Below are 24,465 nucleotides of genomic sequence, written 5' to 3'. Positions count from 1 at the left end.
CTGGGAGTCAGGGACTGTCTTGTCCCAGGCAGGATGTGAGGTTTTGTGATCCTGGGCTCAGGTGCTTCCATGTTCCTAATCTCTCTGCTGTAACCCCTTCCTGCCACAGTATGGCCTCACAGAAGGACCCAGGCAAAAGCTGCGAGGAGAAGCAGCAGCCAGAGATGAAGTTCGAGCAGCCAAAGTGCAGCCTGGAGGGTGTTGAGAAGGAAGAGAAAGAGGACAAGATGGAGGATGGTGATGCTGAGGAGAAGGATGACTATGATAATGATGAGTATGAAGAGGTGGATAACCATGAGGATGAAGGTGATCAGGATGAGGAGGAAAAGGAATTTGAAGAGAATGAAGCCAGAGCAGGTCCCTCTGTGCCACCCAAGCAGCTGAATCAGTGTCCTGAGTGTGGGCAGAGCTTCCCACCTGGCTCAGAGCAGGTGAAGCACCACTGCCCCCACCCTGGCCCCCAGCCCTTCATCCGTGGTGACTGTGGCAAGAGGTTCAGCAAGAGCTCTGAGCATATCCAGCAATGCTGCGCCCAGACCGGTGAGAGGCCATACAGCTGTGCTGAGTGTGGCAAGACCTTCACTCACAAATCTTCCCTCAGGCAGCACCGCAGTGTGCACAGCACTAAGTCCTTCCCCTGCAGGGACTGCGGCAAGCGCTTCAAACACAGCTCCAGTCTCACCATCCATCGCCGCATCCACACTGGAGAGCATCTGTTCCCCTGTGCTGTGTGCAGCAAGAGCTTCACCACGAGCAGGGATTACATCCAGCACCAACTCATCCACAATAGTGAGAGGCCGTACAGCTGTGCCGACTGCGGCAAGAGCTTCACCCAGAGGGGAAACCTCACAGAGCACCGTCGTGTGCACGCTGGTGAAAAGTCTTTCAGCTGTGCTGAGTGCGGCCAGGCCTTTAGACATAAGGGCACTCTCATTGCGCACCACCGCACTCACACCGGTGAGAAGCCTTACACCTGTGATGACTGTGGCAAGAGCTTCAGACAGAGGCAACATCTCAGTCGCCACCACCGCACCCACACTGGTGAGAAGGCTGTCACGTGCTGATTGCGGTAAGAGCTTCACCCGGATGGGGCGCTTCAAGAAGCACCGCTACATCCACACCAGAGAGCAGCCTGCACTAGAGGGGAGGCATAAATCCACCTAGAATCTGTTGGGTAATCATGACCCTTCTGAGAGGGCCTTTCCAGCACCAAAATCATCCCTTTTTCCTTTGCAGTTCTCAGGGACTGGGGACACCAGCAGCAACAAACACCTCCTGCCCTTCTGAACACCAATTATTGCTAATGAGAACAATTACAGTGCTGAGTTGGCACAGCTGGAGCTCCCAGTGGAGCTGGGCAGGGCTTTGCCAGGGTCTGTCTGGTTCTTCCCCAATGCTTTGTGTCTCCCTGGGGTAAGAAATCCTCTGTCCATTGACCAATTGTCTCAATAAAACCCAAAAGTTACCCAAATCCTGTCTGTTTGCTTTTATTTCAGATATCCCTGCCTCAATGCCTGAATATTGGGGGCATTTGCTCCCAAGGGATGGGGTGGAGCTGTGTGCCCAGTTCAGGGAGGGGACAATGAGGTTCTCAGAGGAGTCTTGAGTGGCATCTCAGAGGCATTCTTCAGGGGCTTTCAGGTGATCTTAGGTGTTTGGGATTTGGATGGTCCTGGGACTGACTTTTGAGATCTTTGGAGAGTGTAAGGGGAAGCTGATGGAGATCTTTGGAAGAACTCAGAAAGCTTCTGTTGGCTTTCCACTCTGGGGCTGGAACAGGTTGAAGAGCTGAGAAGAGGTTAAGCTGCCTGTTCCCCCCCAAAACAGAAGTGAGGGAAACATACACACATGAATCAAAAAACCCTCTGGGTTGAGATAAGGACTTGAGATAAGATCAAAAGAGTTGAACCCAAAGGAGATCCCATAATGCACACTGACCTGAGGCTGTTTGCAGAAAGAAGCACAGCAGTGAGCAGCAGCAGCCAGGAGTTAAACCCCTGCAGCCCTCCCCCTCAGCAAAGAGCCAGCACCTGAGAGCCAGAACCCAACAGCAGCAACCAGAACAGGAAGCCTCTCATGTTGCCATCTGAACTTCAAGCCCTGTAGTCCTTTGCTCCAGCCAGCACTGTCGCTGTGAAGGTGACATGAGGCAGGATGGAGTAATGGCAGCAAATTTTCAGCTTAACCTTTGATACTCCCAAGCCTTCATTCTGTGCCATCTGCACCATGCCCAGCAGCAATCAGCAGCACACTTCAGGCACTGTCCATTCTCACTCCACAGGAGGTCGCTTTGCAGTACCCAGAGGGCTGCTCACTGCAGGTGCTCTGCAGCTCCACTCTGTTCCAGCACAGTCTGGATCAGTCCATGCCCAGTCCAAATGCTGCAAATGCTGGGGCTGTGTTTCCAGCTCTGGGGCAGTCTGAGACCAGTGACTCCTTCCATGCCTCCAAGTGAAAGCAAACTGTGGCTTGCATCCCAATACTCAGCTTCCAACACATCCAGGTGTGGGGATCCTCCTGTCACACCAGAAACACAGATGGGTTCCACCCCTTGTGGTTTGATGGTGTCAGAGCACTCTGGGCACCTGTATCTACTAAAGCTTTATGCTCTCATGGGTTCAACTTGCCAGGCCATTGGTTCTGTGTGGTCCAACAAACCAATTTGTCTCTCCCTTCCATCTGGTTGCAGGCAGAGCCCCTCTAATTCTGTCTTGGGTCCCTTGCATCTTGTGAAGATGCTTTGGGAGTCCCTTCAGGAGGACCAGAAGCAGTTTCAACTTCCCTGCTCTTCTTAGCCCATTTCCCACTGGAAACTGAGGCAGCATCTCTGGGGGGACAATTCCCCTGTAAGTCACAGACTCCTGCAGCCAGGACTGGATTGGGTTTTCCTTTCCACTTCCTCATGTTCTGCCCATTGTCACACAAGTAAAGCAGAGGGTGTGCTGTGCTGTGTGCCTCCCAGATTCTCTCCCTTGGACGGGGAGCAGCTGCTCCTCATGGCTGAAACACAGGACTGTACAGGTGGGGAATAAAAGCTTCTTCTGGAGCTGATGGAACTTCTGGGACAGTTCCTTCACAGCTGAAACACAGGCCTGGACAGAGGAGCAGAGATTTCCTTTGCCTTGCTGGGGCCTGCTGCTTGTTTCATCCACTGTTTGTCCTTGGCCTTCTTCCAAAGCCAGAGATAAGAACCAAGCCAGCAGCCCAGGCTCTTTCTCTTGTTCCCATGGGGACCCTGATCCCTCCTGGTCCTTTGCAGGATCAGCTGCTTTCCTTGTAGGCTTCTTTGTCCCTACAGGAGTGTTGCAGATGTGCCCTCAGGAATGAGCAGCAAGGATATCAATGAATAGATATATTGGTAGTCTATTGATATACAAACTATGCAGCAGGGGATTTAGTTTCTATTCACAGGCAGCAGTATTGGGTTGGTGGAACCACCTCTGCAGAACGTTTGTGCCTGGGCACTTCAGAGGAACCAAATGAGTTATAGAATTTAGAGTTGAAACTGATTGGAAAAGCAGTGGGGGAGGGGTTGGTCGGTGACCGGCAAACCCTCAACCCAGGACAGTTTCAGCACTCCCTGAACCCAAATTCTATAAAGCAAAGGTTTGGCTTCCTCACGAGCTGAGAACCTCATGAAATCTTTCCTTGGTGATGTGTTTAGAGTCCTGACAGCGCGGCACGGCTGTGCCCTCATGAGGAACTAGAGAACGGCGCCGACCGCGTGGCTGTGCCGCAGGGTTGCTGCTTCTCCCAGAGCACAAAGGTCCTGGAGCCTCCCAGGGGAAGCTTCAGAGGCTTTTGCCGCTGGCTCCACGAAGCGCAGCACCTGGCAAAGGTTCCCCGCTCTGGGGGCTGTAGCGCTTCAGGACCGGTGGTGCACAGGGGCTGCCATGGTTTCCTCCCGTGGCGATGGCTCATGCGGCAGTTGACCCCACGCTCCACGGCACTGCCCCCAGCCGGGCAACAGTGGCAATGTGCAGCGAGGCCTTCTGGAGCTGCTTCAAGTCCCGGGCGAGGCGGACCGTAGCGGCACAGAGACGCACGCAGGCATAGGCACGAGCACCAGCGTGGGGGGCACTTGTTTACCAAACAACTCCTATTTACCATTTGCCCCAAAGAATACTGCTCCAGTCAGCACCCACTGCTAACACAATAATTAACCAATCAGCTGATACTCTGCCAAATGAGCATAAGCACAGGCTGTAAACAGGGCAAACAAACATGTAGCCTGGGCCTTGTTTGCCATAGGGGTGAGAACATGCCCAGGCAGATTGTTGACCTGGACTCAGTGGTACCAATGGCACCCTCCCCCCCGACTCCAGGGTGGAGGGGGGAAAAAGGGGGTTTGAGTCACACACACAGAAGCATGTTCTGGTAATATTTGGGGCACAATCCTGGTCATAAGCATCATTCACTATGAGGGGCAGCTGATCCTGGCACAGGCTGCTTCTCTGACACAGCTGCCATGCCTGTGGCACTGTCTGTAGGTCCAGAGACCTTCTCTTGCCCCTGAGCCCTCTGCACAGAGATGAGAAGGGCTCGAGAGGCATGGGCCAGGCCCAAGCACATTGCAGTGATTTCTGTCTCTCAGGAACTCCCAGGCTGACAACAGACTTTTCCCAAACCATTCCCCAGCTGGGGAGGATTTTGCACTTGCTCAGGGGTGAAATTCCAAAGCACCAGAGGTGACCACCAGCCTAAGAATTTGCCCCTTCCCTCCCCCACCTCCTGCCACTCCTCGGTATCCAGTATCTGGGCAGGTCTCACAGTGTTTTCCTAGGGAGTGTCCTGTATTGCTCTGGATGGAACCAGAGCAAGCTGCCCAGCAGTGGACAGCACAGCTCTGAGCCATTGCCCTAAGCTAACACCCAGCACCATCAGCACCACAAACAGGACTGAAGTTCATCAGCCTCCCAAAAGCAAATCCATCAACATAGTGAACACACCACACCTGTTGAAGTGGAACTTGCTGTGCTGCAGTTTCCATCCATTGCCCCTTATCCTCTCCCAGGGCACAAGTGAGCAGAGGCTGTCCCTGCCTCTTGCTTCCTCACCCCCAGCTCTCACATATTGATAGGCATTGATCAGATGCCATCTCAGACATCTTTTCTACAGATTAAACAGCCACTGGACTCTCATCCTCTCCTCATCAGTCAGTACTCCAGTCCCTTGAGCATCCTCACAGCCTCTGCAGCAGATCCCTGTCCCTCTGGAACTGGGGAGCCCAGAACTGGATGTAATATTCCAGGTGGGGCCTCACCAGGGCAGAGTAGAGGGGGAGGAGAACCTCCCTGGATCTGTTGGCCACACTCTTCCAAATGCACCCCAGGACCCCACTGGCCTTCCTGGCCACAAGGGCACATTGTTGTCCCATGCAGAACTTGCTGCCCACCAGAACTCCCAGGTCCTCCATGGGGCTGCTCTCCAACTATTTGTTCCCTTGAGTGCTGTAGGGTTCACATTGTTCTGGACATTGCATGGTGCAGATCACCCCTAGTGAATCTGAGGCTCCCCAGAAATTGCCAGTGGATTCCTCTTAATCACATGGATCCTGTCCCAGCAGGCACTAGTGCAGGAGAAGGAACACCAGGCTGAAGAGAAGGAGAAAGGGAACTGAAAATCTCATCACCTGAATCTAGAAAGAAAGCCCTTGGTAGCAAATGTCCATTCTGGATGGACACAGAGCACAACACAGAGAGCTGATGAGAGCAACTGCTGGGGGTGCACCAACTGCCCTGAGACCCCTAAGGAAGGGCTGGAGGGGGGAGGGCATTCACTGGAATTCCAATACCTGATAATACCTCTTGGGCATACTGAGAATCACAGAATTGTCAGGGTTGGAAGGGACCTCGAGGATCATCCAGCTCCAACCCCCCTGCCATGGGCAGGGACACCTCACACCAGAGCAGGTTGTTCAGAGTCACATCCAGCTTGGCCTTAAAAGCATCCAGGGATGAGAATTCCACCACCTCCCTGGGCAACCTGTGCCAGTGTCTCACCACCCTCATGGGGAAGAATTTCTTCCTAACATCCAATCTGAATCTCCCCACTTCAAGTCTTGCTCCATTCTCCCCCAATCCTATCCCTACCCAACACCCTAAATAGTCCCTCCCCAGCTTTCTTGTAGCCTCCTTCAGATACTGGAAGGCCACAAGAAGGACTCCTTGGAGCCTTCTCTTCTCCAGACTGAACAGCCCCAACTCCCTCAGTCTGTCCTCATAGCAGAGCAGCTCCAGCCCTCTGCTTATCCTCATGGCCCTTCTCTGGTCAACTTCCAGCCCCTACAGATCCTTCTTGTAATAGATGCTCCAGAACTGGACACAGAGCTCCAGGTGTGGTCTCACCAGGGTGGAGCAGAGTGGGAGAATCATCTCCCTGGCCCTGCTGGTCACATTTCTCTTGATGCAGCCCACGATACAATTGGCTCTCTGGGCTGCAAGTGCACACTGGTGGCTCCTGTTGAGCTTGTGGATGAACACTTCCCTTAAGGATAATCCAGAATTAGAAGCACAGGATGGGGATGGAAGAGGCTCCTGATCCAAAAAAGAGATATTCCAAAGGTGTCCAGAGATGCAACCTAACTGATCAGCAAACATTGACTGCCTGAAGTCAAGGCACCTCTGTGGGAAAAACACTCAGGCTGTGCATCCATCCAGGCTGTCACCATCCCATAATAAGGAACAAACACACAGGGTGGGCAGCACTAGGAGGAAAGGGAAAGTCTTGGAGATGTGGCAGTAAAGGCAGGAAAAGATTACCCCTCAGCTGGTCAGGAATCTGTGCCCCTGGGGCAGTGCTCCCAAATACAACTGTGGCTGATCAGTGAGAGACTCCAAGTTGGGTCCAAGGAGATGTGAAATGGCACAAATGAAACAATGCTGCAAAGGAAAGGGCCTCTGCTTGGCGCAGCTTTGCCTGATGGTTTCTGCCTGATGGTTTCTGAAGCAGAAAAGGCCATGGTGAAGATCTCTGCTCTCCCAGTCCTCTGGAATAGGACTGCAGGTGCAGGATCAGCTTCCCAGGGAGGAGGGAAACAGGTTGCAGAAATAGCTGCTCAGGAGGGAATGGCTCCAGGCATGGTCTTTGCCTCAGAAGGAGGAGTGGGCACAGCACTGAACACAAGGTGTTGTGTTTCCATGGATCAGAGAGGAAGGACATCCATAGACATGGGTGAGAGATGGGAACAAAGCAGGATTGTGCAGGAAGGAGGAGCCAGCACAAGTTCTGCACCATGAGGGTAGTGGAACACTGGAACAGGTTGCCCGGGGAGGGGGTTGGTGTCCCATCACTGGAGATATTGAAGGTGAGGCTTGACAGGCCTCTGGGCAACCTGATCTAGTTGAGGATGTCCCTGGAAGGTTGGACAAGATAACCTTTGGAGGTCCCTTCCAGTCCAGCCTATTCCATGGTCAGTGAGATATGGGAGCAAAGTGCAAAAGGAAGACACCACCTGGGGCTTCTCAGAGCTGTGGGTCTGGCTATGGTTGTGGATTCCTGCCTTGGGCTTCAGTCTCAGGAAGTTGGTTGGAGCAATAACCCTGAGCTTGTTCCCCTTTGTTTGCATGGCTGTTAGAGTGCAGGGCATGTGTGAGTGCTGGTCTGCTTGAGGGAGCAGAACAGGGGACAGCAAGGACCTCTCTGGGAAGAGCTGGGGCAAATGTCACCTTCAAGAGCAGGCCCTAAGCCTCTGTCTTCTCCTAAGCTCCCATTTCAAGGACCAGTCCTAAGGCCTGTCTGCAGTTCATAGAGCAATACTGAGCAACACTTTCCTGAGGTTCTTTTCCCTTCTTTCTGTTGCTTTTGGGAGGCTCTTGAGTTTCTCATTCTATCAGCAGGGCAGGAGATGTTCTCCTCACCTTTCACTATGTGTTTTGCAATCTCTTGGGTTTGTCACCAGACATTGGTTTGGTCACCAGCTGTGTTGAAACTTTTCCCTTCACCTTCTAATCACAGAAACACAGTCAGCCAGGTTGGAAAAGACCTCAGAGATCATCAAGTCCAACCTTCTACCCAACACCCCCTGACACCTAAACCATGGCTCCAAGTGCCACATCCAATCTTGTTTTGAGCACTTCTAGGGATGGTGACTGCACCACATCCCTGGGCAGCACATTCCAGCGGCCAATTCCTCTTTCTGGGATGAACTTTCTCCTCACCTCTGGCCTAAACTTCCCCTGGTGCAGCCAACTATAAAACTGTAACAGGACTCTTTCCCAGTACAGATTGTGCCCACTCCCAGGAAAGGCTACACCACCTGAAGCCCTCTAACCACTCCTCTAGGACTCCTCCCAGTACAAACCATATCCCCTTACCCACTCCCTGACAGACTGGGCCCCATCCCAGTATAAACTGTCTGCCTGTTCTTTGGAGATGGAGTTTCTGGTGTGTCCTAGCCCTAGTCAGAAAGGCACCACAGCATCTGGGAGGAACCATTCCAAATGCCCTGGGATGGAGCAAACCCTGCAAAGAGTGAAGAAGGCCAACTGCAGCTGGGCTGTGGCAGGAGGAGTGTGGCCACCCAGACACAGGAGTAGTCCTCCCTCTGGACTCAGCACTGCTGTGGACACATCTGGATGCTTGGAGTCTTGGTGTTGCATTCTCCAGACTAGAAGAGCATAGGAGGAACTCAGGAGAATGCAGAGGAGATCTGCCAGGATGGAGATTGACATCTCTGTGGAGAGGCTGAGGGACCTGGGCTGCTTCAGCCTGCTGAATGGAGGCACAGTGCGCTGCCAGAGCAGTGTGCACATGGCTGAAGGGTGGTTTCAGAGAGGATGGAGCTCTTCTGGGGAGTGGGGAGAGACTAAAGCCTTCACAAAGAGCATCTTGGAAGATTCAGAGTAGAGATGAGGCCAAAGAAATGTCCCTTCAAGGGCAGAACTGCTATGCATGAGGCCATCCAGATGTGTCAGCAAATGGCAGGGAGAGCTGAGACAGCTCAGGGAAGGGATGGAAATGGCAGGGGGAGAGCTGGGTGAGGAAGAAAGATTGGTGTGAGCAGCCTGAAGGGGAAGAGCTGCAGGCATGGGACAGTGTAATGCAGGCTGCAGTAGGGATGGCCAAGGGCTCTGGCAAGGCTGAGAGCCCCAACAGGACCAAGGTCTTTGTCCCCTTGGCTCTGGCAGTTGCCTCTGCCACCAAGGCCTGTGAGGAGAAACTTGGCTTTGAGGCTTTGAGGTTCTTCTATTGCAAGGGAAGTGGTCAGGGCTTGGCCTTTCTGCTTCACAGACCAAAGGCAAGTTTTTCTGCCCTGTACTTTGCCTTTGTCTCCCTGCAATCCTGGCCTCTAACAAGCTGCTCTAACGAGTCCCTGGGGAGCCTTTGTCAGTTACAAGCCTCAGTGAGGCCAATCAGTGCTTCAAGGTACTTTGGAGTTTGCTTCTGACTTGGACTTCTTGAGAGGCTTCTTGGCAGTAGCTTGGCAGAGTCTCCTGGCAGTACCTAAGGATGATGTCATCAGCCCCAAATACTCCATGGGGCTCATTAAATACTGCTGAACCTCTCATTATTGCCAAGGTTTCTGCAGCTGATTATCATAGTATCATAAGATCTGCCTTGCCAGGGGCTAGGGGTCAGGGCTTGGCCCTTTGGATCAGTGAAACCCCTCCAGGTTCACTCAGCAGCAGAGCCACTTTGAGCTGCTTGTCCTGACCTGTCAGCACTGCCTCAGTTCTCTGCTCTCACCAGAGCCTGGAGATGCTTCAGTGCCTCCAGTGATGCTTCCCTTGCATCCACTCTGTCCTGCTCTAAGCAGACCCTGGGGACCCTTTCCCAGTATGCTTCACTGGGACCCATTAAGAGTAGAAGAAACTTCAGAGTTTGAGTCTGACTTTGACTCCTGGAGAGGTTTCATCAGCTTCCTCTCAGTCCCTGAGGTTTACAGGGCACCAAAAGCCAACAAGGGAATTGATCAAGAGAATTAATCAAGAGAATTAATCAAGGGAATTAATCAATTGATCAATGAAACTGATCAAGGAAATGAATCAATGAAATTGATCAAGGAAATGAATCAATGAAATTGATCCAGGAAATTAATCAAGGAAATTAATCAATGAGATGTATCAAGGAAAGTAATCAATGAAATTAATCAATGAAGTTAATCAATGCAATTAATCAATTAAGGAAATTATTCAAGGATATTCATCAATGAAATGAATCAAGGAAATTGATCAAGGGAATGAGTCTATGGGATTAATCTATTAAATTAATCAATGAAATTCATCCTGAACATGGATCAATGAAATTAATCAAGGAAAGGAATCGATGAAATTGATCAAAGGAAGTACTCAATGAAATTAATCAAGTCAATTAATCAATGAATCAAGGAAATTAGTCAATTAATCAAGGAAATTAATCAATTAATCAAGGAAATAACCATTTAATCAAGGAAATTAATCAACAAAATTAATCAATGCCATTAATCGGGGAAATCAATCAATTAATCAAGGAATTAATCAATCAAATTGATCAAGGAAACTGATCAAAGGAATTGATCAAGGGAATTAATCAATTAATCAAGGACATTAATCAAGGAAATTAATCCAGGGAATTAATCAATGAAATTGAGCTAGGAAATGAATCAATTAAGTTGATGAAGGAATTTGATCAAGGAAATTGATCAAGAGAATCAATCAATTGATCAATTAAATTAATCAAGGACATTAATCAAGCAAACTAATCAAGGAAATTGATCAAGCAAATGAATCAACATGATTAATCAAGGAAAGGAATCAATGAAATGAATGAATGAACTTAATCAATTAATCGAGGAAATTCATGGAGGAAATTAATGAAGGCAATTAATCAAGGAAGTTAATCAATGAATCAATCAATGAATCAAGGAAATTAATCAAGGAAAGTAATTAAATTAATCAATTAATCAAGGAAATGAAGGAAATTAATCAATGAATCAAGGAAATTAATCAAGGGAATGAATCAATTAATCAATGAAATGAGTCCATTACATTAATCAATGAATCAAGGAAATTAATCAATTGATCAATGAAATCAGTCCATGACATTAATCAATTAATCAAGGAAATGAATCAAAGGAATTAATCAATGAATCAAGGAAATTAGTCCATGACAATAATCAATTATTCAAGGAAATGAATCAATTCATCAATGAAATTAGTCCATTACATTAATCAATGAATCAAGGAAATGAATCAAGGAAATGAATCAATTAATCAATGAAATTTCTCAATGACAATCGATTAATCAAGGAAATCAATCAAGGGAATGAATCAATTAATCAATGAAATTAGTCAATGACATTAATCAATGAAAGGAATCAATGAAATTGATGAACAATATTAATCCATTAAATGAATCCAGGAAATGAATCAATGAAATGAATGAATGAACTTAATCAATTGATCGAGGAAATTGATCGAGGAAATTAATCAAGGAAATTAATCAAGGGAATTAATCAATGAATCAATCAATGAATCAGGGAAATTAATCAAGGAAATGAATAAAGGGAATGAATCAATGAAGTTAATCAATGAAGTTAATTAAGTTAATCAAGGAAATTAATCAATGAAGTTAATTAAGGAAATTGATCTAGGAAATTGATCAAGGGAATTAATCAAGGGAATTCATGAAGGGAATTAATTAAATTAATCAAGGAAATTAATCAATGAAATTAATCAAGGACATTAATCAACAAAATTAATCAATTAATCAATTAAAGTAATCAAGGGAATTAACAATTAAATTGATCAACTCAATTAATAAAGGAAATTAATCAATGAATCAAGGAAATTAATCAAGGAAATTAATGAAATTAATCAATTAATCAAGGAAATTAATCAATTAAGTTAGTCAATGAAGTTAATCAAGGAAATCAATCAATGAATTTACTTAAGGAAATTGATATGGGAAATTGGTCAAGGGAATTCATCAAGGGAGTTGATTGGCTGCCCACTCCCCGCTCCCTAGCCTGCAGGGGCCATAATCTACCTAGCAACGCGTCGCCCATTGGCTGTCCCTCCCCGCTCCCCTCCGTCCGGCTCCCTAATCTGCCTAGCAACGCTTCACCCATTGGCTGCCCGCTTCCCCAAGCCCTCCCCGCTCCCTCGCCGGCACTGCCCTTAATCAGTCACCAAGGCGTCTCTGGATTGGCCGCCCGCTCCCCTCTCCCGAGCTTGCAGGGGCCTTAATCTACCTAGCAACGCGTCGCTGATTGGCTCCCAGCTCTGTAGCAGGCTGAGCTTTAATCAGCCTACCAACGCGCCTTCCGATTTGCCGCTCGCTCCCCGCTGCCTAGCCTGAAGGGGCCATAATCTGCCTAGCAACGCGTCGCCCATTGGCTTTCCCCTTCCCCAAGCCCTCCCCGTTCCCTCTCCGGCACTGCCTTTAATCGGCCTACCAACGCGTCTGCGGATTGGCCGCCCGCTCCCCGCTCCCTAGCCTGCAGGGGCCATAATCGACCTAGCAACGAGTCCCCCATTGGCTATCATTCCCCTCTCCCCCCCGTCCAGCTCCCTAATCTGCCTAGCAACGCTTCGCCCATTGGCTCCCAGCGCTGCAGCTCGCCCGACCCGGAAGCGCGGCCGCGGCGGTTTCCTTAGCGACGGCGCCATGGATGAAGGGGACCGGGGGGGGGGTGGGGGTTTGGGGTTGGGGCTTGGTTCCTTTTCCCTTTAGCACCCACCGGGGGTTTTGACCTGGAGGAGGGAGGAGAAGAGACCTCAGCGGTAAAGGGGAAGGGGGTGGGGAAGGGTCTTCGGGAGAGGGGGGGAGGAGGGGGGGAGAAGGGGGGAGGAGGGGGGGAGGGGGGGGGGAGGGGGTCAGAGCCTCGGCGCGACCCGCTTGGGAGTTAGACTCAGTAAGTTTCTTGTATCATGCTTCTATTCTGGCGCCTGACACAGGTAGAATCATTTCAAAAGAGCTGTGTGCCTTCAGAGAGCTTTGGGCAAACTTTTATACAGAAAGTTATCTGTCTATAATGACAGAGGTCCAGATGCTTCCTATCTATACACAGCTTATCTAGCTAAAACTAGCAGAAGTACACATATCATGCAGGTGTCCTTTATCTTGTACAAAAGATCATCTTGTCCAAGACTAACAGAAGTGAATCACTGACAAATCCTGTTATTCCTTATCGATCCAAAGGCTGTCTGCCAACCCCTCTCCCCCTCCCTGCATTCCAGCATTTCAGCTAACAAGCGGAAAATTCTTATCAACTCTGTTGTTCTGTTAATGAGACTTTTCTGTTCATCACTGGAGCAGGGACAGAGAAGGGCAGCAAAGCTGGTGAGGAGATTGGAGAGCAGGTCTGGTGAGGAGAGGCTGAGGGACCTGGGATTGCTTATTGTGAAGAAGAGAAGGATGAGAGGAGACCTCATTGATCTTTACATGGACCTGGAAAGAGATCAGAGTGAGGCCAATATTGGCCTCTTCTCCCAAGTAACCAATGGCAGGACAAGAGGAAATGCCCTGAAATTGTACCAGAGGAGATTTAGGTTGGAGAGGAGGAAAAATTTAGTTGCTTCAAGAGTGCTCAGGCATTGGAGCAGGCTGCCCAGGGGGGTGGGAGAGTCACTGTCCCTGGGTGTATTCAAGACATGAGTAGAGGTGGCACTCTGGGACATGGTCTGGTGGTCATGGAGATGTGAGTAGAAGGTTGGACTTGATGAGCTTGGAGGTCTTTTCCAACCTTAGTGAGTCTGTCTGTGAAACCCTGTGGCAAACCAGCAGCACTCAGGGGCTGAGAACACAACTCCCACTGGGATACATCCCCAGGGCTCAAGTCTCCTCCTAAGGCAGCTCTGAACCCTCAGCTGCAGTCCAAAGGCTCTGCTTCAAGCAGGGCAATGTTCCTCCTGCCCACAGCTGCCAGCTGAATTTGGGGGTTTCCCAACCCAAACTCTTCTCTGATTGGATCAACTCTGCCAGGAGCAGCAGGTTCCACAGTCCTGATGCTTCACCTCTCAAACCCCCCAAATTCTATAGCTGCAGCTCAAGGGAGCTGACAGCTTTGTGCCTCTGGATTCCTGTTTCAGCACTTGGAGAAGATTTTAACATTTCCCAAACTATTAGAACCTCCTAAACCTCCCTAAAGATGCTTTAAAAGCTCTGTTTGAGGACTTGAGGATTTTAAGGAGTTTTTTTGGCACTCAAAATGCTTTGTACAAAATGGCTTAAAAATGATCCAAATCTCTCTGAAGATCATTCAAAGGGCCTGAAAAGAATCAAAATCTTGTAGAAAAACATCAAATATGGACAAAAATAATCAAAATGTCTTCAAAACTCACTAAAAGGGCCTGGAATGAGTAAAGATACTTCAAAAATCATTGAAAGGGACTGGGAATAATAAAAATACCTCAAAAACCATTAGAAAAATCCTAAAAATGGTCTAAATATCTCCAAAAAATCATTGAAAAGGCCTGAAAATGATCAAAATGTCTTCAGTAATCATGAAAAATGAGATGAAAATACTCAAACTATCTTCAAAAGTCATTCAAAATGCCTGAGGCTAAGCATAGTCGCCCCAAAACCCATTAAAATCAGCCCAAAATAAGGAAAATAGCTTCAAAAGGAACGAAAAGGGGCTGGAAATAATCCACAGAGCTTCGGGAAATGATTAAAAGTGCCCAAACGAATCCAAACCAATTCCAGAACCTCATCCCCATGGCTGCCAAGCTCCTGCAAACTGATTCTGCAGAGCTCTCAGCCAGGCTCTGGCTTCTTGCAGTCTCCAACATCCTTCCGAAATGCTGCAAAAGGCTGAAAACTGCCGGAAAAGTCCTCAGCACCTGCTGGAAACTCTGGAAGGCGACAGAAAAGCTCTTCCCGAGCCGTTCACATCCCCTGGAGCTGCCCCAAGCCCCCTCGGGAGGCATCGAAATCTGTCTGCAAGAGTTTGGGAGAGGCTGGGAGGAGGTTTTGGGTTCCCAACCCTGCAGAGAATCCTCAGCGAAAAAACTCCTCCGAAGCTCTCCGGACCTCCTGGAAACCTCTGCGCAACCTTTCCGAGCTGAGCCAAAGCTCCTGGGAGCTGTGCGCAGCTGCTGGGTCAGAGCTGTTGCGGAGCTGCTGTGCCCCAGCCCTGCCCCCGCAGCGCAGCTCAGCCCAGACGGCGCCGCCCTGGCTGAGAGCTGCACCTCCCGGCATGCCCCGCGCGGAGCCAGGGCCGCAGCTCCCCGCTGGGACTTGGAGGCGGGGTTGGGGTAATCGGGCGTGTCTGATTGGCTGCGGCTGCCCGGCCGTGGGCGGGGCTTCCTCTGCGGCCCCAGCCCCCGCCTGGGCTGGGCTGCGACGTGGGCGGTTCGGGGCCTCCATTGCATCGCTCTCTGCTCGCCCAGGCTGGCAGGAGGCTGCAGGGGACGGCAGTCGGCAGCTGCCTCTGCTCCAAGCTCTTCCTCCTTCCTCTTCCTGCTGCTGTGCGCCCCTTTGGCCTGGGCTGTGGGGTAGGTGTGAGCAGGCGCGGGGCAGAGTGGGGGCTGCTGGTGTGGGGATCCCTTGGGGCTTGGGGGAGCGGCTGGTGGGGTTGGCATTGGGATGGCCTGGGGCTGAGGGCTGTGTCGTGGAGCTGGGCTTGAGGAGGGCTCGGTGAGGTGTGGGGCTGGTGTGGGTGGGGCTGTGGGGGGTGGTTGTTGGGGGCTGTGGAGTTGTGGGGGCGTGTGTGAGGTTGGGTGGGGGCTTGGGGTCGGAGAGGGGCGTGTGAGGGGCTGGTGAGGAGCCCGTGGGGCTGTGTGGGTTTGGTGGTAGGAGTTGTTGGTGGTGAGGGAGGCTGTGTGTGGGTGTGGTGTGGGTCGGGGTGGTGAGGCTTGGAGTGGGGAGTGGTGGGGTGGTGCGAGGGGGTGGGTGCGGTTGTGGGGAGCTGTGTGTGGGGCTGGGTCGGGGTGGGTGTGTTTGGGGGTTCTTTGTGGTGCTGCCTCCCCCTGGTGGGGGCAGCTGCAGGCCCCCTTTGGCTGCTGCTGTGTTGCAGGCGGAGCCATTGGTGGGCTGCAGGGGCTGTCCCTGGCCCTGTGTCCCTGTGTCCCTGTGCTGGGGGCTGGGCTGGCAGCAGAGCTGAGGTGGCAGCGGCGCTGTGGGGGCTGCTGTGTGCAGGAGAGGTGGTGGTGAGTGTGGGGTGTGGCTTGCAGCAGAGGCTGCTGTGGGGGTGTGTGGGGGAGCCCTGGGGGTTTGGAGGCTTTGTGCTGCAGGTGCCGGGCGGCTGCTGTGCTGAAGGGCAGCGGCTGGGCTGAGGGCCAGGCGCGGGGGGGAGCTGTGGGCAGGCTGTGTGCTGGGTGCCGTGGGGGTGTCAGGCGTGGGTGCTGTGCTGAGCCTGAGCTTGGGAGCGCCTGGGGCTGGTGTCAGCTGTGGGGCGGTTTGGCTGTGCTGGGGGTGGTGGCATCCAAGGCCTCTGTGCCCCCCAGCCCCTTCCTGTGGGGCTCTGCTGTGCCCTTGTGCCAGGGGTGCCTCTGCCTGCCCTCGGGCACAGGGCTGTGTCCATCTCTCTGCAGGCCTCTCTATGACCCCAGCTGGGCTCTGCCTTTTGTCCCTGCCCTCAGGAAGCCTCTGTGCCCAGTGTGCTCAGCTTGCCCCTTTGGCTACTTGCAGCTGGCAGTGGTGCCCTGCCCCCAGCCAAGCCCGGTGGGTGCCCAGCAGCACCTTGGCAGCCTGGATGGGAGCCTGGGGTGGTGCTGAGCTCTCTGCTGGTCATTCTCTGCCCTCTCTTTGCCTTCTCCCCTCTCTCCTCAGCTGCTCTCAGCCCTGCACAAGCTGCAGGACACCTCTTTGAGCGCTGCCCTTGCTGGGGGGGTCCAAGGAAGAGTCCAGGGGGGTCCAGCAGTGGCTTGGTGCTGGACTCAGCTTGGCTTGGCCATAGAGCACCTCAGAGCCTGGCCTGGTGTGGTGGGTGGAAGGGGTAAGGCCAAGAAGCCTCCTCCCTTCCCCCTTGTAAGGTAAAAGGGAAAAAAAATTGAAGGGAAAGGAAAAAAAAACTCGCAAGCTGAATTAGCAAAGCAGTGGAGCTATATTTACAAAACAATGTAGGGTTTGCAGGGAGATATTTACAAATTTACAATATCTACAATATATACAAAGATATACAACAGAGCAACACAGAAATGAGAGTAATCCCCCCTCGGCAGAGAGGGGGTTCCCCACCTCCTCTTTCCCCTCTTTCCCCCCTTTCCCCAGATTGGGTTAGAAGAGAGAGAGAGCGAAAGAAAGAAGTTAAAAGCAGTTTTGTGTTAATTGGAAAAGAGTTAATATACAGGCCTGGTATCTTGTTTTCAAGGCTGAGGCCTTGGCAGAAAGCCCAGCACAGAGTTAGCTGCAGAGCTGCTGCACCATGGAAAGGCGGAAGCAAGACTGAAGATAAGGTGCTGGAAAAACCCAGTATAGTCCCAGCTCAGAAGGTGCTTCCTCCCACTCGTCCAATGAAATTAGTTTAGACTATTCCTTCCGTTTACCAACTTCCGTCCACCATATTCCCTTTCTTAAGGGGGCAACGTCAACCGGCCACACCTGGCCTGGTCTGTGAGCCCAGGGCTTGGGGCTGGGGTGGCCTCCTGGGCAGGAGCCCCCATTTGGAGAGAGGCTACTGGTGAGAGGAGGCCAGGAGGTGGGGGGGTACCCCCAGGGAAATGGGGTCCCCAACTTGGGTGGCACTGGAGGAGTGCCCAGCTGGAGTGGGGAGGGAAGAACAGGAGGGTCCCCAAATGTTGCTGCCCCCCAAGTCTTCTTGCCCCCAGGTCAGGCAGGGTCCCAAATGGCACTGCCATGGGCCCAGCCCCCCAGAATCCCTCTACAGTCACCCCCAGTGCTGGGTCCCATGGGGGTGGGGGAGTCCTTTCCTGCTGCCTGGGTGTTGGGGACCCTTGTTGGTTCCTTTGGGATAGCTTTGGGGTGCAGGGAGGTAACTGAGGGTGCCAGGGAGGCATTTTGAGCTCTCAGGCTGCTGTTGTGGTTTCCCTGGGGGCATTTTGGGCTCCTCCTGCTTGTGGCAGGGTGCAGCATGGGCTGCCTGGGGTGGCACAGGGAGCTGGGGGAGGCTGTTTGGGGGGTTCAGGGCTTTATCCCCCCCTAGACTGCCAGTGCCTGCAGCTGGCTGTGCTGGGCCAGCTGCCAGGGGTGCTCCTGCCTCAGCCCTTGGGCTGGCAGCACAATGCCTGCCCCTGATGCTGGGCCTTCTGCAGAGCTGGGCAGAGAGGTTAAGGAGGTGTCAGAAGCACCCCAAACCCACAGCCCCCCTGCCCAGAACACCCCTCCAAGGCCTCTGTGCTCTGCAATCTCTTGAGGCACAAAGATTCCCTGGGGGGTTGCAGAGTGATTCTCAGTTTCTCTGCAGGCCTCCTGAGCACAGAAAGGCTCAGGGCAGGAGGAGCTTCTGCTGTGTGGCTGCAGGCTGAGAGCTGTGCAGAGCTTTTGTCAGCTGTGCTGGCAGGAAGCATGGTCAGAAGCAGACTGCTGTGCTGCAGCTGCTCTGCCCCTGGGGAAATGCTTGCTGGCAGGCAGCCAAATGAGGCTGAGCTGTTGAGTGTCTGCTTGTGGCTGAGGAACTGCATTGACTTGGACTGAAAGGTTTGGCTTGGGCTGGGGGCAGCCTGTTGTTGATGGTTTTGGTGGTGAGAAGTCCTGCAGCTTCCTTGGAGGAGCTTCAGCAGAAGCCAAAGCAATTCCCTTGCTGCTGTTTGCTGTGCAATGAGCTGGGAAGGGAAGGAAATGATTGCTGCAAGTGAGCAAAGCAATTGCAGTGCTCTGCAAGTCTCAGCAGTGCTGTGTCCAGCAGGGCCAAGGCAGGGATTGTCCTCCTGTCCTGGGCCCTGGGGAGGCCACCCCTGGAATGCTGGGGTGAGTTTTGGGCCCCAGACTCCAAGAAGGACTTTGAGGGTCTGCAGCAGGTGCAGAGAAGGGCAAGAAACGTGTGGAAGGGTCTGGAGAGCAGGGCTGGTGAGGACCAGGTGAGGGAGCTGTGAGTGTTTAGTGTGGAGGAGGCTGAGGGGAGACCTCTTGGCCTCTGGAGCTGCCTGCAAGGAGGCTGCAGTGAGGTGGGGGTTGGGCTCTTCTGCCTAGTCTCAGGTGGTAGGAGAGGAAGTGGCCTGAAATTGTGGCAGGGGAGGCTTAGGTTGAATAGAATATAAAAGAATTGAATAAACCAGGTTGGAAGAGACCTTCAGGATCATCATGTCCAACCTATCATCCAGCACCACCTAATCAACTAACCCATGTAACCAAACACCCCATCAAGTCTCCTCCTGAACACCTCCAATGACGGTGACTCCACCACCTCCCTAGGCAGCCCATCCCAATGGGCAATCACTCTCTCTGTATAGAACTTCCTCCTAACCTCCAGCCTAAACCTCCCCTGGTGCAGCCTGAGACTGTGTCCTCTTGCTCTGGTGCTGGCTGCCTGGGAGAAGAGACCAACCTCTGCCTGTCTACAACCTCCCTTCAGGTAGTTGTAGACAGCAATAAGGTCACCCCTGAGTCACCTCTTCTTCAGGCTAAGCAACCCCAGCTCCCTCAGCCTCTCCTCACAGGACTGTGTTCCAAACCCCTCACCAACTTCATTGCCCTTCTCTGGACACCTTCCAGCAAGTCAACCTCCTTCCTAAACTGAGGGGCCCAGAACTGGATACAGGACTCGAGGTGTGGCCTAACCAGTGCAGTGTACAGGGGCAGAATGACCTCCCTGCTTCTGCTGGCCACACTGTTCTTAATGCAGGCCAGGATGCCATTGGCCCTCTTGGCTGCCTGGGCACACTGCAGGCTCATGTTCAGCCTCCCATCGACCAGCACCCCCAGGTCTTTCTCTGCCTGGCTGCTCTCCAGCCACTCTGACCCCAGCCTGTAGCTCTGCCTGGGGTTGTTGTGGCCAATGTGCAGAACCCGGCGCTTGGATGTGTTCAATCTACTGCCCTTGGATTCTGCCCATCTGTCCAGCCTGTCAAGGTCCCTCTGCAGAGCCTCTCTACCCTCCAGCAGATCAACTTCTGACCCCAGCTTGGTGTCGTCAGCAAATTTACTGCTGATGGACTCAATGCCCTCATCCAGATCATCAATAAAGATGTTGGAGAGGAGGAGGAATGAGTTTGGTGCCAGAGTGGTCAGGGCCTGGCAGAGGCTGCCCAGGGAGGCAGTGGAGTGGCCATGGCTGGAGGTGTTGCAGCAAGGTGTGGCCATGGGGCCATGGTTTGGTGTCCCTGGTGGTGTTGGGGCTGGCAGTTGGCCTCAGTGCTGAGAGAGGTCTTTTGCAGGCCAGGCAATTGTGTGGCTGTGTGAGGAAGCTGCCCCAGAGCAAATGCCTCTTAGGTGCTGGAGGTGCTGGGAAGAATGGGAAATGGGAGAGAGTCCTGTGGAGAGGGGAAAGGTTTGGGTTTTGCCTTTGGGCTCATAGTCTGCCCTTGGAAGTGCCTGGGATTCTTGCAAGCAGTGCTGTCAGCTGGAGCCCTTTGTGGTTAGTTGGTGGTGTGCTGAGAGGGCCAAAGGGAGGTGAGGCTTGGGAAGAGAAGTGGTGAGCAGGAAGCTTGTTGGGTTGTGGGTGGCCAAGGGGTGTGGGTGTGGCTGAGAGGTGTGGAGTGCAGGAGAGCCTTCAAGGCCTTGTGGTGTTGCTGGAGCTGTGGGCTGAGGAAGTGGTGCTGCCAGGCAAGGGCTTGAAGGAGGTTGAAAGTCAAGTGGTGTGGATGGCTTGGTGTGGGGAAGTGTTTGGCTTCTTGTGGGCAAGTGAAGCTTTCCTTGTGCAGGAGGAGAGTGAGAGCCTGGGCTTTGCAATCCCTGGGGCCCTGGAGCCCTTCTGGAGTGGTTTTCTTCTGCAGAGCTTTGCAGCCCAGCTGCAGGTCTGCTGTTGCTGGAAGCTGTTGCTGGTTGTTTTGTGCAGCCTTGGATGTTGGATCAGTGTCTTGGCTGAGTTTGGTCCTTTCTCTTGTGGCCAAGTTGAGGTCCCTTTGGTTTGGCAGCTGAGCACAGCTTGAGGCTTTTGCTGCAATGGTTTTTGTGCTGGCAGCATTGTGTGCTGCCAGCTGGAGTGCTGTGTGCAGCTGTGGTGCCCCCAGGAGGGGCAGGAGGTTGAGCTGTTGGAGGGGCTGTGCAGGAGGCCCTGGGGGTGGTGGGAGGGCTGTGGCATCTCCCCTGTGTGGGTTGGCTGTGAGAGTTGTGTCTGTGGAGGCTGGAGAGGAGAAGGCTGTGGGGAGAGGTTGGAGCAGCCTTGTGGTAGCTGCTGGGGGCTGCAGGAGAGCGGTGGAGGGACTTTTGTGAGGGGCTGGGAGTGATGGGCTGAGGGGGAGTGGATTGAAGGTTGAGGAGGGCAGATTTGGAGTGGTGCTTGGGAGGCAGTAGTTTGGAGTGGGGGTGGTGAGAGCCTGGAGCAGGTTGGGCAGGGAGGTGCTGGCTGCCCCCTCCCTGGAGGTGCTGAGGGTGAGGTTGGATGAGGGCTTGAGCAGAGTGGTGTGGTGGAAGGTGTCTGTGGGCATGGCAGGGGGTTGGAGCTGTCTGATCTTTGGGGTCCCTTCCAGCCCAAAGCATTCTCTGGCTGCTTGAATTTGGACACTTAGCAGAAGTGCAATGAAGGGAACTTGAAATAAGCAAAGTTGTGAAACTGGCTCTGAGCCTGGGGGCTGGGTGTGAGCTTGGAAAGGGGTTCTGACCTTAGTTGCTGGCTCTGGGCTTGGGGTGTGGTTCTTGACCTCAGGGCCTGTCTCTGAGGTCAGGGGTTGGTTCTTGAGCTTGGGAAGTGGTGCTGACCTTGCTTGCTTGCTCTTGAGCTTGTGGGGGCTGGCTCTGGAGCTTGCTTCTGACCTTTGTTGTTGGTACTGGAGCTTGGGGGCTGGTTCCTGAGGTTGGAAAGTGGTTCTGACCTTACTTGCTGGCTTGGGAGCTGTTTCTTGAGCTTGCAGAGTCCCCTTTTGCAGAGGGACCTCGACAGACTGGACAGATGGGCAGAGTCCAATGGGATGGCATTCAACAAGTCCAAGTGCCGAGTGCTGCACTTTGGTTACGGCAATCCCATGCAGAGCTACAGGCTGGGGTTGGAGTGGCTGAGAGCTGCCAAACAGAGAGAGACCTGGGTGTGCTGGTCGATAGCCACCTGAATATGAGCCAGCAGTGTGCCCAGGTGGCCAAGAGGGCCAATAGCATCCTGGCCTGCATTAGGAATAGTGTGACCAGCAGGAGCAGGGAAGTCATTGTGCCCCTGTACTCTGCTTTGGTTAGGCCACACCTTGAGTCCTGTGTCCAGTTCTGGGCCCCTCAGTTTAAGAAGGACATTGAGACACTTGAACGTGTCCAGAGAAGGGCAACAAGGCTGGGGAGAGGCCTTGAACACAAGCCCTATGAGGAGAGGCTGAGGGAGCTGGGAGTGTTTAGCCTGGAGAAGAGGAGGCTCAGGGGTGACCTCATTGCCCTCTACAACTACCTGAAAGGTGGTTGTGGCCGGGAAGGGGTTGGTCTCTTCTCCCAGGCAAGCAGCACCAGAACAAGGGGACACAGTCTCAAGCTGTGCCAGAGGAGGTTTAGACTCGAGGTGAGGAGGAAGTTCTTCACAGAGCGAGTCATTCGGCATTGGAAAGTGCTGCCCAGGGAGGTGGTTGAGTCATCGACCCTGGAGGCGTTCAAGGGGAGATTGGACGTGGCACTTGGTGCCATGGTCTAGTCATGGGGTCTGTGTTGATAGGTTGGACTCGATGATCCTCGAGGTCCTTTCCAACCTAAGTTCTACTGTGATACTGTGATTGGGGGTCTGGGTGTGAGCTTAGGAAGTGGTTCTGATGTTAGTTGCTAGTTCTGGAGCTTGGGGGATGGTTCTTGAACCTGGGGGCTGGCTGTGAGCTTGGGAAGTGTTCTGACCTTAGTTGCTGGCTCTTGAGCTTGGGAAGTGGTGCTGATTTTATTTTCTGGCTCTTGAGCTTGGGGTCTGGTTGTGAGCTTGGAAAGGGGTTTTGAGCTTAGTTGTTGGCTCTGGGCTTGGGGTGTGGTTCTTGACCTCAGGGCCTGTCTCTGAGGTCAGGGACTGGTTCTTGAGCTTGGGGGCTGGTTGTGAGCTTAGGGGCTGGCTCTGAGCTTGGGAAGTGGTTCTGATCTTAGCTGCTGCTTCTTGAGCTTGGAAAGTGGTTCTGACCTTACTGGCTGACTCTTGAGCTTGTGGGGGCTGGCTCTGGAGCTTGGCTCTGACTTTTGTTGCTGGTACTGGAGCTTGGGGGCTAGTTCCTGAGGTTGGAAAGTGGTTCTGACCTTAATTGCTGGCTTGGGAGCTGTTTCTTGAGCTTGGGGTCTGGGTGTGAGCTTGGAAAGGGGTTCTGACCTTAGTTGCTGGCTCTGGGCTTGGGGTGTGGTTCCTGACCTCAGGGCCTGTCTCTGAGGTCAGGGACTGGTTCTTGAGCTTGGTAAGTGATTCTGACCTTAGTTGCTGGCTTGGGAGTCGAGTCTGCACTTTTGATCTAGGTTCTGGACCTTAGTGGCTGTCTCTTGAGCTTGGGGGCTGGCTCTTGAGCTTGGAATGTGGTTCTGTCCTTATTTGCTTATTATTGTGGTTATTATTGTGGTTCTGACCTTATTTGGAGACTTGATGAGGTACTTGGTGCCATGGGTTAGTTGTTTGGGTGGGTTGGATTGGTTGATGGGTTGGACGTGATGATCTTGAAGGTCTCTTCCAACCTGGTTTGGTTTGGTTTGCTGGCTTGTGAGCTTGGGGCCTGGGTGTGAGCTCTGGAGGTGGCTCTCAGCTTGGGAAGTGGTTCTGATCTTAGCTGCTGGTTCTTGAGCTTGGGGCCTGGATGTGAACTTAGGAGCTGGCTCTGAGCCTGGGGGCTGGTTCTGCATTTCTGATCTGGATTCTTGTGCTTGGGAGCTGTCTCTGACCTTAGTGGCTGGTTCTTGAGCTTGGGGGCTGGGTGTGAGCTTGGCCCCTGCCTTGAATTTAAAATGTGAGAGTTCAGGCAGTTGGAAGTTGAAGCTGAGCTGCTTTGCACTGCAGTGCTGCAGAGTTTGTGGTGCTCCAAAGGCAGATCTCAAAGAGCTGCTGCAAGAGTTGAGCTGAAGTGGCACAGTGCCCTGCAGAGGCAAAAGCTTTTCCCTGCCAGTCAGCCATTGGAATCCTCTCCCCAGGGCAGTGGTGGATTGCCCTGCAGGGCAGAGTTGGAAGGCTCAGCTTGGCAGGGGGCTGGGCCAGCTCCTTTCCAGTCCAGTGTCAGCTGGCAAGGTTGGAGCAGCTGAGCCTTGGGATCCCTTGCAGCCTGGCATTGTGTGGCAGCAGAGCTGTGCTGCTGGTTTTGAGGGCACTTGGAAAGCTTCTGGAGCATTTGTGCAGAGTGTGCAAGACATCCCTGAGCCTAGCAACTCCCTCAGCTCTCTTGAGAATGAACTCTGCAGAGCTGGAAGAGCTTTCCAGGAATTTGGCAGAGGTTTGGAGGAGTTGGGAAGGGATTTTGGTTCTCCTCCTCCTTGTCCTCTTCCTTGTCCTCCTCTGCCTCATCTTTTTCCTGCTCTCCCTGGAGGCTGCCCTTAGCCTCCTAGAATCCTAGAGTGGTTTGG

At 52.6% G+C, this 24,465-nt stretch overlaps 2 protein-coding genes across 3 annotated transcripts in view; one reads left to right on the top strand and one right to left on the bottom strand.

Moving 5' to 3' along the window:
- The window catches only part of LOC137454448 (zinc finger protein 585A-like), a 301,011-nt gene that overhangs the window by 19,615 nt on the left and 256,931 nt on the right, over positions 1–24,465 (bottom strand). The gene's annotated exons all lie outside the window — the stretch shown is intronic.
- LOC137454321 (zinc finger protein 84-like) overlaps positions 158–24,465 on the top strand; it is a 29,520-nt gene continuing 5,212 nt past the window's right edge. The window contains exon 1 of one of the 2 annotated variants that reach the window (XM_068164374.1): positions 158–1,002. In XM_068164374.1, coding sequence (XP_068020475.1) covers positions 165–1,002 — 838 coding nt within the window. In that variant the 5' untranslated portion in view covers positions 158–164. Of the gene's footprint in view, positions 1,053–24,465 lie in introns of both variants that reach the window. The other variant, XM_068164373.1, reaches the window with a different exon arrangement.

Source organism: Melanerpes formicivorus, unplaced genomic scaffold (assembly GCF_026170545.1).
Source record: "Melanerpes formicivorus ecotype bairdi unplaced genomic scaffold, bMelFor1.0.p_v2 SCAF_80, whole genome shotgun sequence".
In the NCBI taxonomy this organism is placed as follows: Eukaryota; Metazoa; Chordata; class Aves; order Piciformes; family Picidae; genus Melanerpes; species Melanerpes formicivorus.
The sequence above is the reverse complement of the archived record's forward strand: the minus strand, read 5'-3'. Positions and strand labels throughout refer to the sequence as shown.